Source organism: Sminthopsis crassicaudata, chromosome 5 (genome assembly GCF_048593235.1).
Source record: "Sminthopsis crassicaudata isolate SCR6 chromosome 5, ASM4859323v1, whole genome shotgun sequence".
NCBI classification, from domain to species: domain Eukaryota; kingdom Metazoa; phylum Chordata; class Mammalia; order Dasyuromorphia; family Dasyuridae; genus Sminthopsis; species Sminthopsis crassicaudata.
The window spans coordinates 80,764,311-80,783,693 of record NC_133621.1 but is presented as its reverse complement, the minus strand read 5'-3'; the positions used below and the strand labels follow the sequence as shown (position 1 = coordinate 80,783,693).

At 37.0% G+C, this 19,383-nt stretch overlaps 1 protein-coding gene across 1 annotated transcript in view; it reads right to left on the bottom strand.

The window, feature by feature from the left end:
• Positions 1-478: 478 nt before the first annotated feature.
• The window catches only part of VIPR2 (vasoactive intestinal peptide receptor 2), a 140,773-nt gene continuing 121,868 nt past the window's right edge, over positions 479-19,383 (bottom strand). Inside the window, exons 8-13 of the mRNA XM_074267293.1 lie at positions 18,294-18,354; positions 14,927-14,996; positions 12,797-12,888; positions 5,343-5,472; positions 5,217-5,258; positions 479-1,584 (exon numbers count right to left, since the gene is read on the bottom strand). Coding sequence (XP_074123394.1) covers positions 1,411-1,584; positions 5,217-5,258; positions 5,343-5,472; positions 12,797-12,888; positions 14,927-14,996; positions 18,294-18,354 — 569 coding nt within the window. The 3' untranslated portion in view covers positions 479-1,410. The remainder of the gene's footprint in view (positions 1,585-5,216; positions 5,259-5,342; positions 5,473-12,796; positions 12,889-14,926; positions 14,997-18,293; positions 18,355-19,383) is intronic.

Sequence of the window (19,383 nt, the reverse complement as noted above, 5' to 3'; positions counted from 1 at the left end):
ATAAAATGTCCTTTGCAGTATCTTCCCTTCTCACTGGGGCTGCCCCTTCTATTTCTTTCAGGTCAGAAACCCCCCAATTACTTTGTATAAAAGTTCAGACTGCTGATTGCAGGCACTGTATTTCTAAAATGAATTGTAGACAATTTCCCCCTTTGTGCACTGTTCTAATAATTCTCCACTGAAAAGAAATTTTGAAATTTGACAAAGGAGTTAAAAGTGTCCTATCCCCTCCCTCCATCATTTGATATTTTCTTCATTTTTACTCTGGTGATTGGCCTGTATTTTCACATTTAAGACTGAGTATTTAAACTGGGGTTGACTTTTCACATAAAGTATGAAGATGCCTATCTGGTATCTTTCATCCCCCTGGACTTAAATATTGTATCTATCTCCCTGTTACAAGGCCTAAAATCCCACCATTAAAGATTTAATGGGAGAAGAAGAATTAGAAACTTTTGTTTAAAAAGTATTCACAAGATGGGCAATACTCTAAGTATTTTTTATTAATACTTTAAAGAAAATGTTGGTTGATTAAATTACTTTTCTAGCTGAGAGAAAAAGTTGGGGATGAGTCAAAGAATAAATTAATTTTGTTGAAAAGGGAAGATAGAAATAAGTCTTAGGGGACACTGTTTGGGAGGAGAAAAGCCTACAGAGATTCCTCAGAGGGGATGCCCAGATAACCAGGGCAGGCAAGGGGAAGTAAAGGCTCACTAAGAATTGAGAATGAGAGCTGACAGTGAAGTTTGAGCTACTTGATGGTTTTTGCCTTCTTTAGGGTTCATTTTGGGGTATGGCTTTTAAAAGCCAGACATCATGAATGCCAGAGAACATGCCTTCTTGTAGGGCACATTTTTCACTGAGGTAGGTCTGAATCCAAACAGTATTTCCCATAGAAAATAAAGGGTTGCTTGTTTTTATGTTTAAACTAGAGGCTTGAACAGGGAAGTTGATGAAGACCTCACTAGGGTCAGAGGGAGACTACCGAGAGCAGTGATTCTTTACAGGGCAGGGTCTAGCTCTTGGATCTCTCTTGCTGTGCTTGATCAACTTTGACCTGTGCATCTCAGAAATCATCCCACTCCCTTCTCTTTTCCCCTTGATAATGGACACTTTATCAAAGATCCCCAATACACGTACATTCTAGGTCTGAAGCTCTTAAAAATACTGCAGTTTAGCCATAATTAGCTTTCAGATCCAGATACATGACAAACACATCACACGAGAGTACAATATGAGTGAATCTAACTTAAAGCTCAGAGTCTACAGGGCTGAGCTGCCAATGGCTCACAGAATGGGCCATTTAAGACACGGAGATAGGGAGGGGAAGCAGAAGCACCCCAGCATAGCTGAGAAATATATCACATTTGGCCACAGGGGATATAGGCTTGGATAGCTGGACTTTGTTGCTTATATCACTGTGGTTTCGGTCTGCAGGAAGGAGTGAGCTCGGGAGTTCCGATGGAAATGTAAGATGCTTTCCGAGCCATTGCGAGAGATCGAGGAGCTATGAAGCCTGTAATCCCGGTTCATGGACTGGTTCAAGCACAAGCTTCGCCATTTTCTCTTTAGCTCGCTTTGCACCTGCGAGAAAGAATAGAAAGGGGATCGACTAGTTAAAAATAGCTTTGTGTTTATTTTGTGTAGTTTCATGCAGACTAAGTACTGTCTGTTCCTCTAAAATGAAAGCTCCTTGAGTTCAGAGCCTGCTTCTTTTATTTTTGTCTTCTTATCTCCTGGGCCTTCCACAGTTCTGGAAGATAACAGATGCTATGAATATTTGTTGATGGATTGGTCAAGGGAAGAACGAGTATCGAAGAAAGAAGTCTCAATGGAGTCAGAGTACCCTCCAACCCTATCTCTGATGCATGTGACTTTGGACAATTAATTTAACCTACAGAGGCCACAATTTCCTTATCTATAAAATAGTAAATGAACTAAGTGACTTCTCAGAATGCTTCCAGTTATATGTTAATGATTCTGTATAAATAGAACTTCATATTGTTACCTTTGTATTCCTGAAAAATATAAGCCCAAAGTAATTGTTTTAAAAAAAAAGACTTGGTTTCTTGGTTTAATCCCAACATTTAGGGCAAGAATTGTGTAGTCCTTGTGTTCTTTTTGTCCACAATCAGGTTAGTAGAGGCCTGGTAAGTAGGAGTGCTGTTATTATCCCCATTTTATACTTGAAAAAACTAAAGCAAATAGAGGTTAAATGATTTCATCCATTGTCACATGATTACAGATTTTAAACTCAGCTAGACTCAGCATCCTATCTACTACGTCACCCATTGTTGTGGAGTCATTTATTTGTGTCTGATTCTTCATAAGACCATTTGGGGTTTTCTTGACAAAGATATGGTTTGCTGTTAACCTTTTTATCTCATTTTGCAGATTAGGAACTGAGGCAAACAGGGTTAAGTGTCTTACCCAGCTTCACACAGCTAATAAGTGTATGAAGTCAGATTTGAACTTAGGAAGAGTTTTCCTGACTCCAGGTCTGCTACTTTATCAATTGTGCCATTTAGCTGCCCTATTATGCCATCTAGCTGATTCTATATGGAAGAAGGTGTGCCAGGGCCAGTTCAAAACAGTCTGTTTATTATATTTTCTTGGATATCAGCAAGCATTACACCTCAGCGCTTGATTTATTGTTTTGTTTATTTTCTGGACACAATAAGGTAATGGAGAAAATGTTAATAATGCAGATTAAATTTAAGAATATAGTGTGAGGAGGAATAGCTAGATGGCATAGAGGATGGAGCACCAGCCCTGAAGTCAGAAGGACCTGAGTTCAATTCTGGTCTCAGACACTTAACACTTCCTTGCTGTGTGACTCTGGGCAATTGCCTCAGTTAAAAAAAAATTGGTGTGTGTGTGTGTGTGTGTGTGTGTGTGTGTGTGTGTGTGTGTTGTGTGTTTATTTTTGGAAAGTTGATTGTTAAACATTTACTATCACACAATTGGATTAGACTTGTTTTTCTTGCCACTAGGAAGCAATAGGTAGAAACTTCAGAGAGGCAGATTTTGGCTACACAGAAAGAAAAAATTCCCAACACCAAAGCTATGGAGAAGTTGAATGAGCTGCTCCAGGACAGAGTTCTAGGAATCTCAGAAGAAGTAATGAAAGGCTAACTGACCACTCTTTTGGTAATTTTGTAGAGAAGATTCTTGTTCAGAGATGAGTTGGACTGGGTGACCTCTGAATTCCTTTCCAATTCTAAGATTCCAAATCTTGTAATGAATGTGATAATGAAATGATATGAAAGAGAAAACAAAGAGAAGGGAGTACACAGAGACTTTTTTTCTGGCAAACTATGTGAGGGTGAAGCTTCTAGTCTCTAGAATTTGGGGAGATCCTAGAACGTACTAGATGACACAATGAATAGAGTGCTGGGCCTGGAATCAGGAATCAGGACTTCAAATTTGGCCTGACTCTTACTAGCTGTGTAATCTTAGGAAGTTACATTGTGTGCTTTTAGTCACTTTACCCTTTTGTCTCAGTTTCCTCAAAATGAGTTGGAAAAGGAAATGACAAAACATCCCAGTGTCTTTGTCAAGAAAACCCCAAATGGGGTCACACAATAGACCAACAAGAAGAATAATGTAGGCCATTCATACAAAAGAAAATAAGATGAAATGGTTAATTTACATTCAAAATTTTTAAGTTGGATATACAGCAATATTTTAGAAAGCAAACTGTATGTCTTTCATTTGTGTCAGGTCAATTTCCCTGTATCAGGAGTGATGAATAAAGAGGCTGCAGATTAGCCAAAGTGAAATTGAGAAATTGTTTCCTACTTATGAGGTACTTAGATCTATTTAGTTGGAAGAGCTCTGGAAAATATAATCCTCTCATTTTGAAGATAAGGGTTTTGTTATTTGCTCAGTCACACCATCACCATAACTAATATTTACATAGAGCTTACTATGTGCTAATTGCTTTATTAAATTAAATCTCATTTATACCTCATAGCAACCCTGGAAGAAGGTGCCATTATTTTCCTCATTTAGCAGATGAGGCTAGTAGGAACCTGAGGTCTGAATTCAGATTTTCCTGACTCCAGACCGAGCTCTCTATCCATTATACCACCTAGCAGAATTTGAATGCAGGTCCTCTCTCTTCTAAATGCAACACTTTTTCAACTACACCATACATACTCTAGGAAAAATGTTGCATTTAGGGTAAGAGAACCCAGCTTCAAATGCAAAGCATATTGTCAGTTAGAGGCTGACAGAAAACACTCTTGATCCACATCAGAGATACAATAGGAAGTGGCAAGGAATGGGGTGGCAGATGGAAAGAAATGAAGAGCTTGAGCAATTTTGAGATGGGTGATGGAGTGGCCAAAGCCAAGGGCTAAAATACAATGTGTGGGTAATTCTTGGCAATTAACTACCTTGGGAGTTTGGGTGTGGGTATAGCCTGTGTGTATGTGCAGGTGAGAAACAGGGCATCCACATGGAATCCTACAGCTGCTAACACCTTTGTTTATTGAGAATACTGAATTCTTGCTTCTTCATGTTCACTTTTGCATGTTAAACAGCTACAGGCTGATTTCCACTATTTTATCTGATTAAAGGATGGAGCAAGGTGACAGCAGCTGCAGTGAACTGAGGACAGATGCTTATTAAAAAGCGTGCACACTCTAATTAATTTTCAGCTTGAAATTTCCTGTTGTTGTCATGGGTCTGACAACCTGGCATTTTGGACTCTGTTGAAAGTGGTAGGGGAGACTATTTTGGTAACAGTATTTTACAGTGACTGAAGGAGAGGAGGGTGTGAATTTTGGAAGGAGAGATGGAGGAGGAGGGAGCTGTGGGTTTCATGAATGTGGCTTTAATGAAGATGATTCAGATTAGGAGTTATATAGAAAACCAAGATTCTTAGTGTAAAGTAAAGAACTTCTAACTTTACAAGTGAAATCTGTTTTGAAATTCCCTCTCTTTTCCTCCTGAGACAGTCCATTCTTTGAATATAGAAGCCAGCATGGTACTTATTTATTTATTTATTTTGCATCCTTTTGATGATTTAATGTTTTATTTTCACCCAATTACATATAAAAAACAATTTTCAGTGTGATACCCTTAACTAAAATGTCATACCCTTTTGATATTGTGGGCATTCAGTGATGACACTTGATTGAGCAAACATGCTAGGAACCCAACTGATTACATTTTTATCCGTAAGCCTGAGAGAAAGGTAAAAGACTTACTTCACTGTTCAAAAAACAGTAGAGAATTGCAACAACCAGGCCCTGCAAATAGGAAAAAAGCATCAGAGGTTATGAAGTCAAAGATAGGAAACTGAAAAAATGAAGCAGTTTTATGAATGACAGTACCTGGAATGATCCAATACACAATTCAAACAGTATTTGATATGTGTTGGAAACGCCAATAGGAAACACAGCAAAAATCATATAGTGAACTCCAAATAAAGGGATGAGCAGCAGCGTTGACTTGGTGAGTCTCCTAAATCAGAAGAAGAAAGAAGATATTCATCCACAAGATTAAATGTGCCATTAATCTAGCATTCCTACATACACTGATGAATGGCATTCTGCAGTGAAAACATGCTATCATTATCCTGTCTTCATTGCCATTTGCTGGATTCTAATTTTTCATTACCTTTGAAGATGTGAATATTGTGCATCGATCTATGGAATTGATATAGACACATATAAATTAGAATTGGAAATAACTAAGCTCTTGCTATATACAGAACATGATGTAATTATGTGTACGTGACATGTGCTTCTGGATACTGGATTATACTCCTTATCTATGGATTTGTTTGCTTGAATTTTTTTATTTGTTTTTTTGTTTCTTGTACTTACTACTTATGATCATGTGCTTTATATGGTGGAAGAGTTTAGTTCAATGTGCACTGTATTACCTGAACTTAGGATTTGATGGCAATTGATTCTACAAGTACCTAAAGGTGGGGGCAACTAGGTGGTGCAGTGGATAGAGGTGCTCTATCAGGAGGTCCTGAGTTGAAATCTGTCCTCAGGCACTTAATACTTCCTAGTTATGTGACCCTGGGCAAGTCACTTAACCCCAATTACCTCAGAAAAAAAAAACAAAACAAAAAATAACTAAAGGTGACTCCAAATGGTGGTCCTTAAATCTGTTAAAAGAGCATTGGAAGGAGGCCTTTTGCATTTGTCTTTTAATCTGGTAAAAATATTAATTAGCAATATTAATAAGAATTAAGAAGAGTAAAAACCCTCAAAAGAAAATCTTAAAAAAGAAAAGAAATTTAGCTAGCTATCTCCATAATTTTTTTTTTCTTTTCAAAGCATTCTGAATATAAGTTCTGAATTTGGTAATCCTGAAGTAAATTTACAACCATGTAATTTCCCTGCTTTGGAAGCTTCAGCATTTTTTGGTCCTTTGGGGATAAAAATCAAATTCCTTTGGAACTTACAATCAGGCTCCTACCCACATTTCTCAACTGATTTTCACATAATCTCTCCTTAAACATTCTTTATTCTGGTCAAACTGGCCTACAACTCCCATCTTGAGGGCCAAATAGTTCACTATATGGCTATAAGGCTTTCTCATTTTCTCTCTAATTCTTCTGTATACTCAGGTCAGTTTTTGCTTGCTACAAGAAGCCTTGCATGATCTATATAATAGTTGGTGTGCTATCTCCATGTTAATTTTTATTTTGTATGTATTTTAGAATTCCTTATAGTAGCATTTGTATAGTGCTTTAAGATTTGCAAAGTGTTTCATAAATATTATTTCATTTAATACTCACAATCACCTTGGGAGGCAGATATTATTATATCCATTTTTATGGATGAAGAAACTGAGTCAAAGAGAGGTTTGTCATGGCAAAGCACAAAACTTGCCCAGGGTTATACAACTATGAGTTTGAGGCTAGATTTGAATTCAAGGTCTTCTTGACTCCAAGTCAGTGGTCTATCCACTATCTCATCTTATTTGGGTATATCTTGTCTTATACCGTTATATTCCCTCTTCCCCCTTTGGAATATAAGCTCCATAAGGGTAGGGACTATTTCATATTTCTCTGTCTCCAGTACTTAGCACAGGAATGGGACACAGTAATTAGTTTTTGTAAAAAAAAAAAAACAGAATAGAATAAATTATGGCTTTTAGGGAAGTGGATAGAGACTATGGTTTTCAAATTGGCTTGGTTTCTCTGTGATTGGTGGCGAAGCGTTTAGCTCTCTAGCCTCTTGAATCTTATCTCTACAATGTATTGTATCTCCTTGTGATGCTCATGTGTGGATCAGTATGAGAACCTCATGGAAAACCATTAAAGTCTTAGAAGAGGAGTTATTTAAGTTTTTAAAAACATTAATAATGAACCATACAAATTTATTGGTAAATGACTTTAATAGTATAATTCTCCATTCTCTTATGTTTATGGTTTATAGAATCAGGGCTGGAAGGGACCCGAGAGATTGCCAAATCATTACTCATCACTCAAGAGGTGGGAGGATTTTCAGAGACTATATAATCATGAGACCAGAGATTTGGAATGAGAAGGGACCTCTGAGATCACTGAGTGCACTCCCTTCACTTTATAATGAGGTAATAAAAGGCCAGGAAGGCTTTAGGACTTGCTCAAAGTCACATAGATAAGAAAAGATACTAAACCTCAGAAATAGAACTTAAACCAAGCTTTGGAATCTAGAGTTGGTATTCTTCCCACTCTACCATGCTGCTCACCTATGCTTTGCCATGACACCTAGAACTCCAGATAAATTGTAGCCTCCAATAGAAGCACTGGGATTCAGTGGAAAGAAGGCCAGGATTCACACATGGATATGAAATGTGCTTCAGGCCAAATCTGACTCTGCTGGTTGGACTGTAGAAATGATTGCATCTAATAACTCAGATCTTTCTTTGTAAAAATGGGGGAGTTGGGCTAGGTGACTCATAATGTCCTTTTCAACTCCAAATCTATGATCTTATAATATAAAGGATAGAATTGTAATCCAAGTATAATGTCAAAAGTATTCTTTGTACCAAAGCTATTTCTAAGTTCCAATAAGGGCTTTGTAAATATTAAAGCACTATGTAAATGTGAGCTATCATTATTACCATCATCATTATTATTCTTGGCAGCCAGTCTATACAAAGAACATTTTATTGATCTAGTTTAATGGAATTTTATATGGCAACAAACAATCCTGTATAAGAAAAGCCTTTTCTGGCCTTTGATTATGAGAAAGTCACTTCTGACAGTAAAGAAAACCTTTTTACTTTTTACTTTGTGTCAATTTGTATTGTACGGTTTAATCTCTTTTAGTAGAGAAGGGGAGAGATGAGAATTATGGAACTAAGCTTGAGCTCAGATGTATCCGCTTAGTTTCATGTTTCTTAGATCAAGTTGCTAGAATGGCTGTTCCTTGCCCAGTGTCACGTAGAGATTAAAGGGAGAATGAGGATTTGAATCCAAATCTAGTAGGGTCCAGTCTTTAGTAACTGGGTAACCATTATGTAAACAAATTAATTTAGTTAAGTCTCAGTTTCTTCAGCTACAAAATACAAATAAGGATAAGGATGCTATCTACTTCACATAATTGCAAGGAAAACACTCTGCTGACTCTAAATGCCACAGAAATGTAAGTTGCTATTCTTAGCAATTTTGTTCTAAATCAAAGATTTCTAAGATAATTAGTCCTCTAGCTTATGGTGGACCAAAAGAAAAAGTCAGCATTGAAGCTGTGCAAGACTTAGAAAAATTCAGATTTCAATTAAAAAAAGTAACCAGCTTGTCAACTTCTATGTCCTTCTCAAAGCTCTAAAAATTCTAGATACCTGTGAACATTGTGCTGGTCTATATTTATCTAACTTGATCATCTTGACTATAAACCACCTTAAACTTAGCCATTGCTTCATGGATATGAAAATTAAGTCTTACCTATCCAGCACATCCTCTCTGGGCTGTGAACAAGAACATATCTTCCAAGGATACTGTCTGCTCTGATGATAAGATAAGGTAGGGTAGGATACTGTGACTTTTCTCTATGCTTTACTCATTGAAATAGACTCAGCATATCCCATTCAAAACCATGTTGTATACATTTAGGAAGAATTTGAATGCACATAAGTAATTGTTTATACTGAGACTGTTGACATTGTGGCAAAATATATAAAATTAAAATAAGTACATTGAATTTTCATGATGTATGTGTGTGTAGGCTCACTTATATAGAATGAATTGGAATTCTGCCCCAGTGCTAAAGGAGGGCATCTCTTAAGTCCTGTTATTGTTAGAGGATGATCATTCTCTTTAAGAGAAAGGGTCATACATCTCATAGAACTCTCGACCTCCATTGGTCAATTTATTCAGCACATGTCCACTGATTTACAGTGAGGAACACATTTAATCTACTCAAGCCCTCCTTAGTAGATGGTATAATTTACTGTGGCTTACTGTTTTTGCCTCAAAGGGCAATGAATCATCCTCACAAAAGAGGGAGTGATTTTATAAATTGTGCTCAGTCTCTTGACAATCATGATTTTTCTACATCCTCAGTCTATTCCTCACATTCTCTGAGTATCAAGAAGAAGCCAGGATTCCCACGTGGATATAAAATGTGCACCTTTTTTTGTCCCTAAGCTCTACTGTGTTGAGCTGTACTAATGGCACTGAAATGTATCTAATATCCTGAGTTCTATCTATTCTTTTTTTTTTTTTAATTCTGCAATAAGTCACTGACTGATCAAAGACTTTATTAGGCTGTCTGGTAGCATGGAGACCAGTTTTGACAATGAATTGCTCTTCCTGAAGGCTTTTCTCTTTGTCAGTGAAGACAAGATTGGGAGTGTCCATTGACCGTGGTTATCATTCAAAAGAAGAGGTCATCTGGGATTTATGCAACTTTAGAAGATAATTGGAAGGCTGGAAAATGCAGGACCAATATGGAACTTTTTCTAGTTAAAAATTTCCACAAAGTCTTTCTCAATTTTTTTTTTCTAAATGTCATCTCTCCCTCTTCTGAATTCTCATTGAAAATCTGTAGAGCTGGGAGAATAAGCTGGAGTGCAGGTCAGAGGATGCTTTTGCCATTTCTGCTGATGGGATCACATTATGCTTTTCATTGTAATTATTTGTCTTCTGTTCCCTACCAGACAATTTATATTTCTTACTAGCCCTTGCAAATGAAAGACCATGATTTATTCTTTTTTTCCACACCCAGAGTTTCAGTACAATGACTCTCCTTGCTTATAATAAATAAGCAATTTTATTCTGAACCCCAGTTACTCATTAAGTACTCATTTTGGTGATGAATTTGAGTATTTATATATTAATCAGTATCTTCTGCTAAAGTTGCTTTGTGTGCATTTTTTCCTCATTTCTCTAACTAGCATCTAAGTTCTTTGAGAACCATGTTCTATGTCTGCTATTTCTTTGGTTAATTCAACAGAGCCTTCAGGAAATACCTTTCTGGTTAATCTTGGAGACTGAAACTACAGAAGTTCAGGAATCTTATCTAACTTTTGCCACTAACTGGCTATAGAACATTGAGGAAATCCTTTTATTTCTCTCTGCTTCAGTTTCTTCACTCAGTTGCCCCATTTATGTCATGGAGATGTGATAGCAATGGGTATATAATTGCCTTGGTAACTGAAAAGGACTTGGTTCTATATCTTCCACTTGCCCCTGCCTTAGTGTTTTGGCACTGATAGGTAAAATGGCAGCCACATCCACATATGTGTCAGAGGTAGAATTTGAACCTGGACGCAGGTCCTACTGACCCTGGTTTTTATTCATTGTGCTATGTCACCTTCCAACATAAAGGTGACTTACCTATGCCAAAGTACTATAAGAAAAATATATTTTCCTTTTAGCAGAATAATCTTTATTCTGAACCAATCAGCCATATTTATAAGTACCAGTCCATGTGCACAAGACTCAGAAGAAATGGATCATTTTTTCTCCTTTCAATTCCTATTTAATTAGGCATTTGACATCCAGCCTATAAATATTTATTGAATATTTCCTATGTAGAAGATAATATGCACTGTGCTATGTTAAAAATAAAAATAAAATACATAGTACCACCCAAGTTTCACAATGACTATATGAGTTAAGCAGGGCAGATATTATTGACATTTGACAAGGAGGAAACTATAGTTTAAAGACAATTGCTTGTGGCAGAGCTAAGTTAGACACTGAACTGATGAATCTAAAACATTATTCTTCCTATGACTTCATACTGTCTCTCCTGAGTGGGATGCACAAAAGTTTTAGACCTAACAAACAGAATTTCTTCAGTGGAATAATTTGGGATAATCCTTTGCAAATCTGGCTTTACATAATTGTTTTAGAGATTTTCACAGCCAACAGGATTTAGGGTTATGCTTTCAAATACGATTTAGACCAAGAGAAAAAAAATTCTTAAATATTCTCCAATCTCTCCCATACACACCTTTTTTAATTTTTTTTTACATCAGCTTAGAAAAAAGGGGAAAATTCCAAACCTAGTATCTTAGAAAACTTTATCTGTTTTCTTCCTTTGAGCCAATTTTATCCCCATGGTTTGTCACATTCATTTGGAGTTCTCCCTTTTTCAGTGGTGACCCTTCTAACAAAAGGCTTCTACTCTCTGAATTTCAATCTGTGACTTCTGCTGGCATTTTGGTTGGGGGCTAAAAATGAGGAGTTGAATGTGGTATAAAGGCAGCCTCATGTATATGAATCTAGAGAGATTTAGATATTGCTTGATGTTACCATTCCCAGTCTTAATTATTTTAGAACGATTTCAGAATTTTATTCTCAAACCTGGTTTTCTGGTTGCCTCATGAGAGATGTTTGGAAACCTTGAACTCTAATTTACATGTGGGTTATCCCCTTTGTGGATTATCTATAGCCACTTAAAATGATTATGAGCACCATCTTCACTGCCACCTGCCAAGTTTCTAAGCTGTTTCTTCCCCATCATCCTGCTAGTGAGTCCTTAAAAGTAAACATTTTAATTTAACTCAAAACAAAGGGTTGGATTATAAAGCTGGCCACCCAAGAGGCATATTAATCACTTATCACAAAGATGATTTGTGACAGAGCTGGGACTAGAATACAAGTCTTGGCACCCAATCTAGAGCTTTCCTCCCATTATACCGCATGACTACCCAGTATCTTAGGAAGTTGTTCTTTTGTCCCAAATACTATTTCACTTTTCAGAGATATCTGTTTATTCTCTAATCTTAATGTATGCTCCTGGACTTCCCTTTTTTAATCTGTGCTGAAAAGTGAAGGGAGATTTCTGTGGTTAATTTAGATCAGATACAAATTATCAGTTAGTGCAATCATGTATATATGTATATATGTAGATCTGCATGTATGTAGATATATTTACATATGCACATATTTACATAGTCTCCTCCACAAGATACATATATACACATATACATAAAATTTTGTGTATGTGTATGTCTCTGTGTATATAGACATGGTGAGTTCCCAGTTCTTGTGAGTAGGTATGACTTGTTCACTCTACTTTTCTTTTGACACCTGGTAGAGGAATATTGAATCTGTTATACCTTGTTCTCAGCCTCAGTTTTCTCATCATGAATTATGGGAACTGATTCCTTTCCTTGCTAAAATTCTGAGCAAGCTGAAAATGCCTCTGATTTGATGAAGTAAGTCTGACCCTTGCTTCAAGTGAGATAGTGCCATTTTCTATGTCACGGAAGCTTGGTGTGAAAGGAACTCCCCGGGCATCATTTTTTATACTTGCATTTGTTTATATTATTTTAAAACACTCTCTCTCACACATACACATACATGTAGATGTATATTTATACTCACTTGTACTGTGACTGATCATTGCCTCCGACATCCGGCGATCTCAACTTCTGCAGTAAAATTCTTATAATACTAATGAAAAGGATAAAATTCACCTGTCCCCAAAAGAAAGAATTGTCAGTAATTTTGATTCCTGACTTCTCTGGCCTGAAGACATAGAATCACTCTGAAAGGTGGATCCTCCTACTTTGGTGAAATTTCTATGTTCAATTCTGAAGAAGTGTTTCTACTCAATCATGTAGGATTATCTATTTCTCAGGTTTTATTTTACACAAGGTTCTGAGAACTCTTTCCTCAGTGTCAACACAATCATCTTCAGAAACAGGATAAAAATGATTAAACAATAATGTAATGTTTTTGAATTGTGAGGGTCTGGTCGTCTGCTCAATTATAATCCTTCTCTGGGAGGAAAGCTGTAAAATCTTTTCCTCTGTGCGCAGATTTCTTGGGAGCTCTGAATCTCCTCCAGCTCTTGTCCTTCCTTAAATCAATCAGACTGGTCTCCTTTCAGCCTGCCTGGCGTCAAAACTCTATCCCAGAGTTGATTCTCTCAGACTCAATGCTGCCCTTCTTTTAGCCTCCTATAGAATGGGCGTGTAAGGACTCAATGGGGCATGGGGAAATATTTCCACCAATGAACTGGCTGAGCTCACCTTGTCACTGTCCAGACAACCTGAGTTCTCACCTTGTCACTGTCTGGACAACCTGAGTTCTCACCTGGTAATCCTAACACAATAACACAATGAATCCCTGTCTAGGGCATAGGGAAAATGGATGAAGTGGTAAGGCTGAAGATGTGGAAAAGTCTTCTTACTCAAAAACATCTCCCTCATTTGGTTACCACAGAACATGACACATTTACCATCAGTTACCTTTTTGGTGACTGTTCTCTGTGGACTCCAATTAAAAGGTAAAATATGTGATATGGGGAGTTAAAACAAAAATTGTCCTTAGCTCTGGATATGGATGAATTAATCCAGTGTGTTTTGTCAGTCACCCAACAAGCCCTAAAGGGATGAGATATGGACAGGTAATATTTTCCCAAGAGTACCTTGGTTAGCTAGTAAGAAATAGTCCAATAACAGCAGAGTCCTTACCATTTTGGAATGGTTTATTCTTTAGTAAAGTGAAGGAGAGTGTGACACAACTATTATACCATATCATCTTCATCCTTTCTCTCCATACCTCTAGACTTTATTAAGTCTAAAAACTAAGCAACTGGTGGCCTTGATTTGTAGCTCCCTGTGGTCCCCCATGGGGATATTGGACATGGCAAAAATTTATGAGAGGTATCAAGCTGAAGAGAAGAGGGTATATCTCAAAATTGGTAAAGAGGCAAAGGGGCCCAGAGTTTTCTTTTTAAGACTTGATTTTCTTTTTGAATTACCCATGTAGGCCCTGAAGGCAGAGTGGGGTTGGGTGGGGCAGCAGAAAATGGTTCCTGCTATAGAAATACAAAAAATAAAAAAGGCAATGGGGGGGGGTAGATAAAATGTATTTGGGGAAAGGGAGAAGACAAGGATTTGTGAAAAATTTAGAACATTTCCTTCTGCCTGTATTGTTATAGGCTTTAAAATTGCTCATTACAAGAAAAGGGCAAGAATAAGGACTGAATGAGTTGGAATCATCAGTATCTTCCCAGTCTATCAATGGAGATTTGCCATAAAATGAAGTTCATCATTCAGCAGGATTTTCATTTGTAGCAATGCTGGCAACCTAATTTTTGAAGGTGAAGCTCATACCAGTGGACATGTAATTAAAACCAAAAAATCAAGCACATCAATGCAACTTGCCTCTAATTCCCCCTGAGGTTTCCCCCTTGAGCTAAGAGAACACACTTTCTTTTTTCAATCCTCTTCTTTGCTCACAGATGAAGAATCCCCTCAGGCCTTCCCCAAATCACCCACTCAGACTTCTGCAATGGAGAAGCCATCACTTAAATAATTCTAACTAGATTTTTGCAAGAAATGAGTTCAGACTGCTAGGGCAACAGTGAAACGTAGGTAAAGAGGCTTCCTCGCAGGCTATTTGAGATTGGGGTTATTTACGCTTAATAAAAGAATAATGGGCTTGTTGTTATCTTAAGCCTGTGAATCAATGGGAAATTTATCCTTCCATCCAGAGTTTACTTACGAAGATAGAAATTAAAATTGGAGTTCGTATCACCCACCAGGGAACATTGTGTTCATTTGTATCCCAGCAACTGTGAGGGAGGGAGAAGGAGGAGAGAGAGAGAGAGAGAGGAGAGAGAGAGAGAGAGAGAGAGAAGAGAGAGAGAGTGAGAGAGAGAGAGAGAGAGAGAGAAAGAGAAGAGAGAGAGAGAGAGAGAGAGAGAGAGAGAGAGAGAGTGAGAGAGAGAGAAGAGAGAGAGGATAGAGTGAGAGAGAGAGAGAGAGAGAGAGAGTGAGAGAGAGAGAGAGAGAGAGAGAGAGAGAGAGATGAGAGTGAGAGAGAGAGAGAGAGAGGAGAGAGAGAGAGGGAGAGAGAGAAGGGAGAGAGAGGATGAGAGAGAGAAGGAGAGAGAGAGAAGAGAGTGGAGGGAGGAGAGCCGAGCCCGGTGAAGGAAGGGGTAGGAGAGAGTAGAGGAGAGAAAGAGAGAAGGGGTAAGAGAGAAAAAGAGAGGGAGAGAAAGAGAGGGGGAGGGAGGAAGATAGGAAGGAAAGAGGGGGAGGGGGAGGATAAAGAGGATGGGAAGAGAGAAGGGGAAGGGAGGGAGGGAGACAGAGAGAGACAGAGACACAAAAACAGAGACAAAGAGACACACATAGAGAGTCACAGAAAGAGAGAGACAGACAAAGAGACAGAGTCACAGAGAGACAGACAGAGAAACAGAAACAGACACAGAGAGAAAACAAACAAGAGAGTAAGAATATTGTATTAGTGTTAATTTAATCTGGCAATATAATATCTATCTATCTATATCTATATCTATCTATCTATTTATATACCTATCTCTATACATATAAACATTAGTATGCTACACTTGAATCTTTTATGGTATTCACCAAAATAACTACTTTTATTGTCTGTTACTGCATCTATAACTCATTTCTATAATTTTGGTTTTCCTTGTAATCCTTTTTGAAATGACTATTTTAGTCTGTTTTGAATAGCACAATTATTTTTTTTTTACTTTGAGACCTGGAACAAATAATTTATAAAGAGTCATATTATTTAGTTTGATTCTTCTGGGTGTGATACTTTGGTGATGAAGGTTTTGGAGACAAATGCATACCCACAGAATTTACAGTCAAGTAATAGGTCCATAAAGGATCTTAGCATGGTTTGACAATGAAACTAACTTACTGTTAGTCCTAGACTGAAGTACCACATGGTACTAGGTTTTCTCCCTATCATACCATCCTTTAACACACACATATATACACACAGTGGAGTTTGGTCTTGTTTTGGACAGCTGAAATAGGTAAGGAAGATAATGTATGAAGTTTGGGGTTTTGGGGTTTTTTTTGGCAGTAGTCACAAACTATGTATGTGTATGTGAATAGGATTTGGTGGGGAAGGGTGTGTGTGTGTGTGTGTGTGTGTGTGTGTGTGTGTGTGTATGTAGGATTTAGGTGAATATGGACAATGTTGGCCAAAGGATTGGCCAAGGATATCCATGGACTTATAAAGAACCTTTTTGTACTGAGTGCATTTTATTCTTGCCCTACTGACTCAAATAGCAGTTAAGTAAGGATGTTCAGAATACAGTTCTGCCATGAGACTGCTTAGGGATAACCCTGTTGACACAACTCAGAGGAATGAACATGTTTTGAACCAGAGGAAGGAATTTCTGTTCCACAGTTTTCCCATATTTAAGAGACTTTAGAGCAGGGACCTAATTAAAATTCTCTTTAATTTTTTTTAGTGCTATGGGACCAGTACTTGACAGTGAGATGCCCAATTTTAAAAAGTTCAAATTATCACCATTCTTCCAAAATATTTTAAAAATTTATTCCCTTTTAATTTTTATATGTCATTTTTTGGCTATGTCCCTCTATCCCAATCAAGAGATAGAGAAAAAAAAAAACTTTTAAGTCAAATCAACCAACAGATTATGTCCAACATGTATTACATACCATAGACTTTTTGTCTCTTCAAAGAACAGTATGTAATACATCAAAAACATTTTTTTTTCAAATGCAGAAAAAACTGTTGTACCAAGCCATTTAGTGTGAATAATGAATCCTCACTCATGGAAACCCCTACTCATTAATCAATCGATTTTTGTTTTGTACCTATCATATGCCCAGCATGTGCTAGCTGCAAGAACATTGTCCTTTCCTTGAGCAATACAAAAATAACGCTATAATAATTCCTTTTGTTGTCCAGACTACATGGTATATGAATTGACTTTCAACATGTTAATTTTGAATTATTTTTTTACTGTTACCCACTGGGTAAGATTTTTGGCTTCTATTGAGGATCAAATATTGACTTTAGGGCTGCAGTGACATTTCTAGCCCTGACTCTCTAATCATATTCTTTCCCTTCCAAAGTCAAACTGAACTTTTACTGTTTATTACTTACACTATACATCCCCCTCACCTTTTTTTTTTCTTAAAATCTCTTCTTTCCTCTAAGAATCAGCTTGAGGGCCACCTTTAACAAGAAACCTTTCCTGATCCTTCATTTACACAATTCCTTCAATTACCTTGTATTTACTTTGTTTATATAGCTATAAATGGACATACTGCTTCCACTATAGAATGTAAGGTCCTTGGGACAAGAATTATTTTTGTTTTGAGTTGTGTACATTGTTCAGAATTCTTTGAGACATAAATCTAAAATCACTTTGGATAAAAATCCCATTTTTTGGTCAAAAAGATTCGATGATTTATTTATAATAATTGATATGATGGTCTAATTATTTTCTCTATCCTCTTTTGTCACCTGCTTGAGTCAGGGTTAAAGACATTCTTCTGCAGTTTTGAATCTTACCTAGAATGGTTTTCATCAGTATAAGGAACTCCAATATAAACTGATCAGTAATTCCCAGCGACTATTATTTCCCTTTTCCTTTCTTAAAGTAATTTAATATTTATTATTAGCATTTTTTATGTTTTGAGTTCCAGATTCTCATTCTCCTTCATAGCATTATCCCACCCACTAAGAAAGCAAATGATAGATCAATTATACTTGGGAAATCATGAAAAATATATTTCCATATTAGTCATATTATAACAAAGGAAAAAAAAAGAACAAGAAAATTATGTATCAATTTGCACTCAGAGTTCATATATCTCTCTGGAGATAGATAGACCTAACTTTTTAGGTCTATCTGCTATTTCGCTTTTGACATCATTATATTCCCTTTTCCAATTCACTCTCCTCCCTAAATTATATATTTCCTGAGAGAAGGGACTGAACATTATATTTCTTCATATTGTCAAGAGTGCCTAGCTCAGTGCCTATTTCAAGACCAGATATAGATTAACTAGATGCTCAAAATATATTGCTTGGTCTAATTTGATGCTGAAATGAATGGGATGGTGCTTACCCATTGTCTTCTAAGAAGATTCTTGCCAAAGTCCACACAACAATAAAGATTGTAGGGATTCCTGCAGAAAGACATTTCTTTAATCACAACTCCCTGAAGGATTCAAAATGGTATTGAAGTCTTAGAATATTTGAGTGTGATAAATCAAGCTCAAATGACATTGAAGGTCAGTGAATGATACTTGAAAACTTCAGTTGACCAAAATGTTAGAAAAAGAGCTTGTTTTCACAGAGCTCATCAAAGGATAAGCAGAGACTGTTTTGTTCTAGCTCATATTATAGAAAACTGTCTAAAATGTGTCATATTATATTCCTGCCTTAGTAAACTGACCCCAAAGGTAGGGGAAACACGCAGAGTGGACTTTAGAAGACTGCTGTGGATCACTAGTGATGAATTGTCCAACAAGAAATGGTATAAATGACATCATCCAGGAAATACATAACTGAAAATGAGGTAACCCAGTTGGGAAGCAAGCCCAAGGGATGATGGATGAATGTCTTAAACTGAGTGCTACTTTGATATCCATCGACTGTTAGAATACCTAGATGAATGCCTTTAATAGATAGAGTAGATCTTCTGTGTGGGATTTATGAGAGATAGACAGGAATCACACAGGATGAGACATTAGTGATAAGTTATTATCTATACTATTGAAGGGAATATCTATACCAGAGGTGTCAAACCTGGGTCCCATGAGACAGCAAGCAGCAGCAAAACTGCTGCCTGAATCAGATTTCCATGTAATTGGGAAATGTTTAACACCATAAATAAAAATACAAAGCAATATAAATATTATCAATTTGTGGTATTTAAGTCAATAAAGTAGGGATCTATTTCTAGTTTGGTTGACACCACTGATCTCTGCAGTCAAAATTAAATACTCGCTGGAGTACAGAGGAGATAAATGGAGTTCAGTGGAGATAATTACGTCTTGGCTGAAAATCTTGTAGAACCAGAGGGACATCATTCTGAATACCAATTGTCATTGATCATGACTATATTATCCAAGAGGTGTGAGTTTGGGGCAGAATGTAGATTGTTATCTTCTCTTCTTACAAAACAAAACAAAACCCCAAAGCAATTGAAGTCC